Source organism: Solanum lycopersicum, chromosome 11 (genome assembly GCF_036512215.1).
Source record: "Solanum lycopersicum chromosome 11, SLM_r2.1".
NCBI classification, from domain to species: Eukaryota; Viridiplantae; Streptophyta; class Magnoliopsida; order Solanales; family Solanaceae; genus Solanum; species Solanum lycopersicum.
In genome coordinates this window covers 14,143,231-14,155,912 of record NC_090810.1, presented here as the reverse complement: position 1 = coordinate 14,155,912, position 12,682 = coordinate 14,143,231, and the positions used below count along the sequence as shown (strand labels likewise).

At 33.3% G+C, this 12,682-nt stretch overlaps 1 protein-coding gene across 3 annotated transcripts; it reads right to left on the bottom strand.

Moving 5' to 3' along the window:
* Positions 1–678: 678 nt before the first annotated feature.
* Positions 679–10,811, bottom strand: LOC101254861 (uncharacterized). 3 transcript variants are annotated; one of them, XR_011212247.1, is made up of 7 exons: positions 10,525–10,811; positions 7,115–7,690; positions 3,864–5,114; positions 3,708–3,784; positions 1,311–2,001; positions 1,050–1,230; positions 679–705 (listed from the first exon to the last, which is right to left on the bottom strand). XR_011212247.1 is itself a non-coding variant. In XM_004250376.5 (5 exons), exons 1-5 carry the CDS (start codon positions 10,633–10,635, stop codon positions 1,695–1,697), a joined length of 2,322 nt encoding a protein of 773 aa, XP_004250424.2. In that variant the 5' UTR covers positions 10,636–10,811; the 3' UTR covers positions 679–1,694. The 3 variants fall into 3 exon arrangements, 1 of the variants encoding a protein (XP_004250424.2); XR_738433.4 differs by having other exon boundaries at positions 679–1,230; XM_004250376.5 differs by having other exon boundaries at positions 679–2,001.
* Between the last annotated feature and the right edge of the window lie 1,871 nt (positions 10,812–12,682).

Here is a 12,682-nt window from a genome sequence, read left to right as displayed (position 1 = left end):
ATTTTTCTATAGTCATAATGAAAATAATAAGAATAATATAAAAGTATTAAATCGTGCTAAAATAAGTTTAATAAATATTATTTACATTACTAATATTTAAGGAAAAATAAAATTTGATTATGTAATATAATTGTCTAATGTAAAACTAAAGAACAAATATTCAATATTATTGTCATTCTTAGTGTTGAATTGATTTTCTTTTTGCATTAGTATTAATTTGATTTGATTTAAATTTTATTATAATTATTAATATCTATGAACTATAATCTTTATTAGACCATTGCAAATTCTATGTTTTAAACTTAAAATAATATATTAAAAGATAAAAACTATGAAATAGTACAAGAAATATTTTAAAATGATAGCAAAGTAAATATTTTTATGTATGAAATAAAATTTTAAAATTACATATATAATATCGGGTTGGTTTGATCTCGAGTTTGTTTAGTTAAAATCGAACCAACCAAAATATAATCAAGTTTTTTTCAATACCAAACCACTAGTCGAATTTTTTTCAATTTGACTCAATTTGTGGTTTGGTTCTGTTTTCGATTTGATTTTGTATTACCCCTAAATAATAGTAAATAAATAAAGGAGGACACTGTTAATTTGGTCCCCCGAATGAAGACAACACACACTTTGCAAACCATCACAAAGCTGAAAGTAGAATCAGCAAAATGGTCCAAAGGTTTTTGGCAGATTAGCCTACAATTACAAAACATTTACCAGATCAGTATTCCAATGTTTAATCATCTCTTTAACCTTAACTTTGATAGGATCAGTAGGAAAAGAAAAGGGAACACATTAGACTAGGGCAACTGGACCTCACTTTCCAAAGCATTTTGATAGGAACTTAACAGGAATGTACTCAACAAAAATACCAATGATGGTGCAATATCATAGAATTCTCCAACTTTCAAGCATGATCCTACAATACAGGCTCTTATGGTCAACTTAGAAGAGCCATACAAAACCATAATTTCCTTGGCTTTCTTCATCTGATGAAACAACAAATAAAGATGGAATGTCGAATGATGTCAACATCTCACCTGCAATGTTCCTCTAATCAATAACAGGAGTACTGCATATTAAGTTCGTTTTGATTGCGCATATGATGTCGCCAGTTTAAAAGCTTTAATCAGAATGTTGCTTTTGCATTAAGAGACAAGAACAGAGAAGGCTGAATCCTGCAAACACCTCCCGACTCCTTTACAAGAACTTCAGGGTTCTCTAGAGAAAATGAAATATTAGATATACATAAAAAGAGAAGCACAAAACCAGAATGACTTATCTGTAAAAGCATCTAGTACCTTGATCCTAGTTAGAGTTCAGCATGCTAAAATCTGCTATACCTAAATCAAGATGTAATATCAGCTTAATCATGTTGCAGCGGTATGTTTCATGGATTCTATGGCCATTTCACCGCCTTAACTAGGACAAAAAGAAGCTCCGTTAACTTGCTAAGATCGAACTTCCAAGTATATCAGTCTTCAGATTTCACCTTACTTATACGCGACCGCAGACATTAAACAAAAATCTTCTTTAAGCAATTGTCTTACATGCACTGAGGAAAGCATTGTCAAAACATCATTCTACAGCAATTGTTCAGTTGGAGATATCCTAACATATGTCCAGATCACACAATGAAGCTCAACTCGCCAGTTTCCTTTCCAAGGAAAACTCTTCAAGTTAGTTCAAGGTTTATTCCTTTTCATGACTTTCCAAGATTTCTTTTTCCTTTTCCACCTTAACAGTGCTATCTTGTTACATTTCAACTTTCGATATTCTTGGCGATGCTTTAGCCACAAAGGGTAGTCCTTTCCTTGCTTGCACTCGATAAAATCAGCTAAGTCATCAAAATCAGGGACTTGTCCAGCTTCTGATCTGCACTTGAGAAATATTTTCCCATTGGTAGTTTCCTCCATCTCCTCTTCCATTGCTACCACATCTTCTTTGTTATAAACCTCAGAACTGCTTATTGCTGAGCTATATCCCTTCCTTCTGTGTTTATCAGTCAGAGAATAAGGTAAGCAGGAGGGGTAAAGGAGGAAGGTGAGGTAAGTAAATAAGATAACAATGAAATACAAAATTACAACCTGCAACAGCTAGAACTTCAATTTTAAGAAAATAAAAAACCTAGAAGTTCCGTATAAATTTCCAAAAGACTAAACAACTCCTAGAAAGGCACAGGAATAAATTACATGTGCTAACATGACTAACACATATTCTCAACTACTAAGTATCTCCTATATAGATCTTTTTCTTCCATTGTGCACTACCTTTTGCTAAGTCTGCATGGATTCGAAGAAATTGTAGGTTCTTCAAGACATATTTCCTCCAAGTCATCTGTTATAGGTATTTTCCAAGTGACCTTAGATCTACCTCGACCCTCTTAACACCTTCCTAACAAAGATTTCATATCTACAGACTGGTGCATCTACGATCGGTGCAAGACATGACTATACCATCTCAAGCGACCTTCTATCATTTTATCCTTGATGTGTGCTACTTGAACTTTCTCGCAAATGTGGTCATTTCTAATCTTGTCTAATTTGTATGACCACACATTCATCTCGGCATCCGAATCTCTACGACACTCATCTTGTGGATGTGCTGGACTTAAGCGGCCCAACATTCCCTCCGGTATAACATCCAGCATAATACTAGCTTGGTACCATAATACCAGAAAAAAAATACAACCATACGTACAAGAGATAAAAATCTAACCTAAAATACATGTCATCAGTTTCATATTGTTATAATGTTAGGCTACTTTTTACCTTGAAGTCTCACTTTCACGTTTCTGGGGAGAATATCCCGTGGGATCAATGTTGTTAAAAGCACTGAAGCGCTCTCTTTAAGTGAGAAGTGAACGAGGGTTACCCTTTTTTCTGCTTCTCACTTCCCGAAACACTATGTGGGATTAAGTTGTTTCATAGTAACACAACTTTGAGAAAGATAATTCTATGCTATATGATCTTGCTATCCCTTTGAAATTCGTCTCTCATCCAAATTTGTGTTTGCCTTAGTTAATTGGCTTATCACTGATTGATGGTTGTAGCTCTTCTACAAAGATAACTCCTAACAAAGCTAAATTTGAAAGATGTCTAGCTCATGACTGAAACAACTATAATTTTAACTAATAAAAGTCTTAAAAATTAAAAGGAACATCTTAGCACATGTCTGTTCCAGAATAGATTAATTGCTCACAAAAATAGATGGAAACCACATTAGAGCTAACACGCCAACACTTCTATAGTATCAGTTTTCCACAGTAAATAATGCTAGAGAAAATAAGGAATTATAAGGAATATGATCAACATACAAGTTAGGTATCAAAAGGCAGGATCGAATTGAGTTCTCTACATCAGAAAATCTAATGGCAATATAGGTAAGGCAGATTTTGGGACAGAAAGAGTGGACGATATGTCCATAAAGCTTAGGTTCAATAGAGAGACAAATGTTAATTTAACTTAAATAACAAAAGTCAAGAAGAAGGCTTAAAAGCTGGTCAGTACGCATGGAAGCTTGAGAGTATATTTGAAGAATGAGAGACTTCATAACACAAGGTACAAACAGAGGTCTTTATGCCAACAAAGTTAGCCAGATTTCATGCAAATGCAGATTTAGTACAAGCAAAGTGGAAGCAAGCAAACGTATGGCCTCAAGCTCATAAATGGTACATGGTGATGGTACTATATCAGTACCTGGAACTTGAACACAGAGTCCTTGCCTTCTGAAACTTTGATGCAACCACAAGACTAGATCTCTTGTCCACTACAGCCTGTATTATGCACTAACAGCTTGAATTACAATAATGTAGGCTATATATTCTTTCAAGAGCAAAAAAGATTAAACCTGACCTCCTGGATTCTAACAGCCGATAATCCATATGAAAAGGAGTCTGGAGTTGGATCAACTAGTGACTGGAATATATCCAAATTACCTTCTTCAAAGATGAATAAATTCAGCAGAGCTATAACAGCAAACAAGCAGCCTTTTGCTAAACAATCAAGCCTCTTAAAGAAACTGAATGAAAGCATTCCTGAAAAATGAAGAAACATCATCTTGGAAACTTTATGCTTCTCAGAGTCTATTTCCATCATTTGGCGTGATAAATTTTGGACTGAACCGTATATGCTGAGCTCTCTAAAACAGTCAATTATTCCCAAGATAGAATTGTATTCCCCACAGGATGAAAAATCTTTCAAGGTTTTTGAAGAAGCAGAATTCAAGTTGCATCTGAGGCACCAGACCAGTTGTAACAAGGAAGAGCTCATTAGCTTCAGTGTAGAAACCAGAAGGCAAATATCTTCCAGACTTGCATCCACTATTGCGTTCTCTTCGAAACTGTCCGAAGCTCTTAAAATTAGGCAACTTAAGGTGGACATAATCTCATCCTGGCAGGAGTTCTCTAGAAGATAGCGACTCTCTTTTACATAGTTAACACAGGAACTTATCAGGTCAGATTTCATTTCAAAAAAAAGTTTAAGAAAGTGAGGTTGTGATGAATCCTCAAACTTCAAAACTAAATTATTGATCTCATTTCTTGTCCTTGCTAATATACACAATTCAAAAAGGGGATGAATACCCTTCCCTTCTACACCTGTTGTAGAAGAATGACTAACAGATGAAGACTGACAGGCATTTTGCAACACGGACAAGTGCTTCATGTACAAAGCTACGGATTTTTCAAACAGTGAGAGGAAGAATTTGAGAGGTCTATGATTTGTCTTAAGGTTTTGAATATCTACTAGCAGAAAGGTGGCCTCGTGAATCATTGAAATCAATTGTGCTTGCATTAGTTTTGGGGCAGAAAGAATGATCGGGTTGAGAAGCAGAGATATGGCCGCAGACAGACTCAACTCATGAGCTTTTAATGAAGATTTGAAATATTCATTGTTTACCAATAATAATCTGTTAAGATGATCTCCAGACCTAAGCTCATTAGACCATGATAATAAGAAGTACCTAGACAAAACTTCCATTACTATTCCTATATCACCCTGACCAGATTGAGGCGTAAATAAAACTTCATCAGAAGAAGCTAGAGAATCAATAAGCTTAAAATACTGTCTCAATTGTCCATGTACCAGAAGCTCATCCACAAAAACCTGCATATGCATTTCCCATAAAGGGTAAATTACAGCAGATATCTTAAGTGAAGTACATAACATGAGGCAAGGTCCACAGTAATTACAAGATGTACAACAGAAAGAAAAATGAACTGGGAGAACTAGAAAACCTAACAAAGACTGATGGATGCCACTGACAATGAAACAAAATATCTTATAGATCAAATTAGGGTTCTGGCAATACTTGTACCTCATACACTCCAAAAAGAAACAGGTATTTTGCGGTGAAAGAACTTCTCTTAAGAAATACTGAGAGTGTCCATGACTGTTTAAGAAGAAGTTTAGTATCATATACATGCTGACTTGCGTACTCATGCCAATCATTAACTGAAAGACAGCGCCTAACGCTTTTTCCTTTTACTCCCCTTCTCTCCCAGATGAATGAACATGGCAAGAAAAATATTTAACATGGAAGATAAAAGTTGTGCACTTCTCTCCAATATCTACACACTCATTCAGCTCTCAACCAGATTTTGCATATACAAGTTTTCTGAGAAAATTGTGCTCCCGATACTTCTTCTTTGAGGAGTAATATAGTAGATCAGTATCGCAAGATGCAGCCTGCGTCATCAAGCTTTTAGTTTAGACATGCCACTGAGTTAACTAAAAAGCACCCTACAGGCTACAACCCCAGTGAGGACCCTCACCCTACACTCTCGTTTGCTCATCAGAGATTTAAGGCGGAATGGTCTAATGGACTCTTATACTTGTATGAATTTGTATTATGGACCCTTCTACTTAATCCTTTGCCAACTGAACCACTGTTACCATTTCACGTTCCACCTCATTTTTACCAGCCACGTAGGATATAAAATGGTAAAATTAAATTAAAGCCCCAAAATTTTATTTGAAAAAGTCTTTTTCTCTTTTTCCAATTATCTTCCAGATTTCTTTTCTTCCTCCTCTCTCATTCCAAAGGTTTTCACCAGTAAAACGCATACCAACAAGAGCGTCTGTACACCGCAATGTGGTGGTGGAGCTAGCACTCAAAGATGGAAGAGGGTGACTGCTCCACATTCGATTTGGAAAAAGCAGTAATGGCTCCAAACGGCTGCGATACTCGCTCCAAAACCCTAGATCTCACGACTCGTCCAAATTACTCAAACTCAGATTCTCTTCATTCACTCATTCTCCATGTTTCTTTTTCTTTTTCTTCCCCTCTTTGTAATTTTGGATCAATTTAACTTTTAAGTTCTTGTTTTTTCAATGATTTTGTGTTCTGACGATTTGCAGAAATCGGTGTTGTTGATAGCTCCAACGATATGTTAAGTTTAGAGGAAACGAAATACTTGTTGAAAAATAGGATCGATAAGTCTATTAATTTGTTTGGAGCAATGAAAGAAATTTGTTACTTGTGAAAATTCTTTGTAGAGTAATAAAGACTGAATTTGTTCAAGAAATAATGAATCCTTTGAAGAAGATGAAAGGCAGCCTGAAACAATTTAAAAAATGAAGAAAGAATTTGGAGATAAGTAGAAAAGCCTAAAAAAAAGTTTTTTTTTTGTCCAACAATGGTGAATGAATAGATGGGGAAGAAGATACTCTTAATTAGGTCAAAACTTGACATTTTCAATTTATTTTCAAGACCTCACGCTCTTATTTTATGTGTATCACACGCATTTTGAATAAAAATGTCACATAGGATGACAGGTCAAAAAAAGAGTTTGAAATATCAAGCCCAATAGGTTTGAGGGTTTAGTTGGTAAAATGTTAAGTAAAAGGGTTCAGAATACAAACTCATATAAGTACAAGTGCCCATCAGACCATTTCGCCGGGATTTAAATCAGACTTCAATTCTTTACCTCCCTATTGTAGTGCTAGTGATACAACAAGTGAAGACACACTGAGTTACTCACTCACTCAGACCTTATTAACGGTCAATCATATTCTATTTTGACAGACAAGGAAGCATAAGATTTCTTCATGAGCAAAAATAGAGAGCCATATACCAACCAACAAGAGATAAATAAGCAAATTACCTCAAATGTTGCACACAAGAAAGAAGTGTGAGGATCAGATGGCTCAACAAGATGGAGGGATGCAACAATGTCCTCTGTGGAGGTTGTTCTACAATCATTATCCTCAGATGTGACTGCATGAGAAACTGATTTTTGAAAAGTAATTTTTGTCCTATTTCCTGCTGCAAATGTGTTTATTGAACATAACTTTCGGAGCAACACCAAAAGGATCTTCCCTTTTTCTAAAAGAAGATTATGTTGGGACACAAGCAAGGTCAAGGTTACCATACAACACCTCAGCAGCAAATAAAAAGTTTCAGCATCTTTGGACATATTCTTCTGTAAAATACCTTGTCTCTGATCATTCACAGAAGTATCACGGGGAGCAGAGAATAAATGGTCAAACCGCTCATACATTTCTTCAAATAATATGCCAGAGAGGGTCTCTATATCCTTTGATGATGCTTTAAACCCATTGTGATCAACATCCATGTCCAAATCATCAAAATCAAGTTTATATGTTGGACTTTCTAATGAGTTCAAGGAGAAATAGACAAGCAGACAATACAAACTTTTCAACACAGGTAACTTCACACCCTGCATGGTGGAAGAATGGGGCACAATAAATTAGAATCAAAAGAGAAATTGAAATAACATATCGACTGTCGATTAGTTTAGTCATACATATTTCTATCAACAGGCATTTTAAAAGTACTTTAGGGGAAACACTTAACAAGACAAACTCCCCCAGTAGTACCAAAAGATTAGTAGTACTTGGAAATCAACTGAGGACTTCAGTTTCACCTTGAAATCCAATTTTACCAGTTTGTTCTTATCGCATAATGTTTCTTTTTTTTTTTTCTTTGGGCAGGTTATTCACAAGATGCATTTTTTTTCCTTTTCTTCATATGAGTATGTAATGTTTGTATACGTTCACAATTATTCCATATTCAAATAGCTTTCCAACTTCCCTCTCCAATTTCTCTAGGGAGTAAAATTGCCACTGAATCTTAACTAGATTTGTATTTTGCCGTTAAAAATTGTTAAGATGGCGATAACCAACAATGCTAAGGGGTCCAACATTCGTTTATAGCACAAAAGTAAGAAAAGAAGTTAGTGTCTAGTTTCCATCCTAAGCCAAAAATTGCATGAACTGAAGCCAAAGAAAAAGATAAGAACTTTTCACAACCCATGAAAGCATCCAACAACTGCAAATTGAATATTCAACACTCCACAAAATCTGAATATAAAGTATCTCTAATGTTTCTACCAACAAGCAAGTCAATCCACAGCTAAACTGAACCAAACTAGTCTGCAGCAAATTTTGAATGAGGTCACTATGCAATCTGCAACATTGTCAAGCTATTTTAGTTCAAAAACACCTAAAATGAGTCAATCCAAACAAGCTCTTCATCATAATTAAACCCACAAAATTGACTATTTTCTCAAAAATTCTAATCAACAAGCGTGCTGCAAAGAATCTAAGACATTGAACTAGAAATTAGAAAACCAAACTAAGAAATAAAAACATAAGCAGAATACAAAACAAATAAACAGTCATCAACAAAAAATACCAACATGGGCGAGCTTAAAATGAGCTTAAAAAAAATCTTAAAAGCAAAAAATACACAAAATTTCTCAAAGTTACAATCTTGATCCCCAAAACCCCACCCTAAGCCAAAAATTGCATGAACTGAAGCCAAAGAAAAAGATAAGAACTTTTCACAACCCATGAAAGCATCCAACAACTGCAAATTGAATATTCAACACTCCACAAAATCTGAATATAAAGTATCTCTAATGTTTCTACCAACAAGCAAGTCAATCCACAGCTAAACTGAACCAAACTAGTCTGCAGCAAATTTTGAATGAGGTCACTATGCAATCTGCAACATTGTCAAGCTATTTTAGTTCAAAAACACCTAAAATGAGTCAATCCAAACAAGCTCTTCATCATAATTAAACCCACAAAATTGACTATTTTCTCAAAAATTCTAATCAACAAGCGTGCTGCAAAGAATCTAAGACATTGAACTAGAAATTAGAAAACCAAACTAAGAAATAAAAACATAAGCAGAATACAAAACAAATAAACAGTCATCAACAAAAAATACCAACATGGGCGAGCTTAAAATGAGCTTAAAAAAAATCTTAAAAGCAAAAAATACACAAAATTTCTCAAAGTTACAATCTTGATCCCCAAAACCCCACCCTAAGCCAAAAATTGCATGAACTGAAGCCAAAGAAAAAGATAAGAACTTTTCACAACCCATGAAAGCATCCAACAACTGCAAATTGAATATTCAACACTCCACAAAATCTGAATATAAAGTATCTCTAATGTTTCTACCAACAAGCAAGTCAATCCACAGCTAAACTGAACCAAACTAGTCTGCAGCAAATTTTGAATGAGGTCACTATGCAATCTGCAACATTGTCAAGCTATTTTAGTTCAAAAACACCTAAAATGAGTCAATCCAAACAAGCTCTTCATCATAATTAAACCCACAAAATTGACTATTTTCTCAAAAATTCTAATCAACAAGCGTGCTGCAAAGAATCTAAGACATTGAACTAGAAATTAGAAAACCAAACTAAGAAATAAAAACATAAGCAGAATACAAAACAAATAAACAGTCATCAACAAAAAATACCAACATGGGCGAGCTTAAAATGAGCTTAAAAAAAATCTTAAAAGCAAAAAATACACAAAATTTCTCAAAGTTACAATCTTGATCCCCAAAACCCCACCCTAAGCCAAAAATTGCATGAACTGAAGCCAAAGAAAAAGATAAGAACTTTTCACAACCCATGAAAGCATCCAACAACTGCAAATTGAATATTCAACACTCCACAAAATCTGAATATAAAGTATCTCTAATGTTTCTACCAACAAGCAAGTCAATCCACAGCTAAACTGAACCAAACTAGTCTGCAGCAAATTTTGAATGAGGTCACTATGCAATCTGCAACATTGTCAAGCTATTTTAGTTCAAAAACACCTAAAATGAGTCAATCCAAACAAGCTCTTCATCATAATTAAACCCACAAAATTGACTATTTTCTCAAAAATTCTAATCAACAAGCGTGCTGCAAAGAATCTAAGACATTGAACTAGAAATTAGAAAACCAAACTAAGAAATAAAAACATAAGCAGAATACAAAACAAATAAACAGTCATCAACAAAAAATACCAACATGGGCGAGCTTAAAATGAGCTTAAAAAAAATCTTAAAAGCAAAAAATACACAAAATTTCTCAAAGTTACAATCTTGATCCCCAAAACCCCACCCACTTCCAGATACCCACCCAAAACCCCTTCCCCAGAAAAGAAAAGAGGAAAATTAGAACACAAACAAACCCTGTAAACAGAAATTATGGAGAAGGGCAAACCAATAATAAAAGATAAATCATATGAAACTGTAAAGCACCTGTGGAGTTTGAAGGACTGAGATAAGATGCTGGAAAATGCCAGAATCATCACAACCTAGGTTTCGTTTTTTGAAATGGTTTGAGCTCTTGGATTTTCTCTTAGAACCCATCAAAACTGAGCACAAATCAGTAGTCCAACCCGAACAATGTCACCCAAGAGAAGGGAGGATTTTGGCGCGGAGCACCACTTTCAATGGCCTTGCAGCAGAGAGCAATGGAATTCTAAAGACTTGATGTAGGTTCCCAAAAGAAATTTAAAAAAATAAATTCTCTGTCTTCAATATCATTTTATCATTTTTTATATTATTTGTATTTTCTTACTTCATGAAACAATTTTTTAAAAAGAATATAATATGAATGATATAAAATATTTTGATATTTAATTATTTTTGTTTTTTACATAATTATCGTAGCATATGTTTGATGATATAATTATCTTGTTAAAATTGAGTAATATTTTTATGCAGCAATCAAACATCATTTTTTCTATTTTCTTTTTATATGAAAAATATATAATTTGATAATTTTACGGTTAGAATAACTCCTTTTGAAAAAATATTTATGTGAAAGTTTTCAATAATCAATATTATTTATAAATAAGTTAAAACCGTTAAAATGTATAGGACAATAACATAAATAAATTTTTTTAGAGACAATCAACTTGTTTGAGATCAAAAGTTCAATACATTTCATTATTGTTACTTTATTATTCTAAAAATATTTATAGAAGGAGAAAAAAAATTGAAACAACAAAATAATTTGTTGACCTTTTAGAAATTCATTCTTCATTAAACTGCTACGCTGAAGGTCCTTCTAAATGCTTTATCAATGCAAGTTTATGACTTTTGCAAAAATATGTATGTATTGTTGCATTACGAAAGTACAAGTATATCAAAATTTTGGTATCTAGACTCATGATAAAGAAATATTCTCGAACATAAAAAAATAAAAATAAGTCTAACCTAGATAACTCAAACGTTCAGAAATGACTTGAGACATAAAGGACAACAAATCTATGTTAATGTACATATCTTTTGTATCTTAAAATATTACTTTTATTTAGAGTAGATATTATTTCATATTCTTCAAATTAAGCTTGCCGAAAATAGTCATAACTCACACCAAAAATATTTTAAAAAGCCGAATGAGAGGAAACAAAGAAAAACATTAAAAGGACGAAAGTTTTTTCCAATTGAGATCATATACTTATGAAACGAAAAATAATCAATACATTTTTAAGGAGACAACAAAACAACGAGAAAAAGCATACATTAACGGTAGTAAACTTTGAGATATTCAATGATGATAACAAATCATTCTAATCAGAAAAGTTCCTCTATTTTAAAATAACATACCTTAAAAAATTGACTAACACTTTATTCAACTTTCAATTCTTAAAGTACTCATAATATCCATTGGTAAAATTAGTAAAAATAGATAACAACAACATAAAAACTTAAAAATATGAACATGCAAAGTTATTAACTTTTAGAGAATTTCTAAAGAACACAACATCTCATCTTTGTATGTGAAGGAATGACGCATTTTATGATGAAATTAGAGATTTATAAGTTTTTTTTAATTGTACCTTCAACACTTTCAATATAGAAAACGTGTTTTAATACTCAATTAAAATTTGTTAATTAATTTGTACTAATAAATACTTACAACAATAACTTTGCAGAAGCATGTTCTCAAAAATATCAATTAATAATATATGTATAACTTAATGACCGTAAAAATATACCAGGACCTGTAACAACAGAATAAAAAGAATGGAAATAATTTAGCCCACTGAATGTACGATGTCTCCTTAAAAAAGTTTATTCCCCACTAGTACCTGATGTTCAAAGAAATAGACCCTCTTAGGTTAAAACTATTCTATTCACTAGTGTATTGATACAAAAGCAATGATGCCAGTGAGTCATCCAAAAGAAGCAAAATACACAAATATTTGATTTTTCAGAAGAAGAAGTTCAAAATTTTCGTTGTTCTAAAGTGAGAAAAAATTCCTCTATTTATAGACAATAAAGTATAATGCGAACAAATGCTTCTTGTATCTTATCGGAAAGGTCACAACTCTTTGAAAAAGTTACAACCTTTAGAGAAGGTCACTCACTACCTTTCATAAAAGTCACAACTCTTCATAAAAATAGC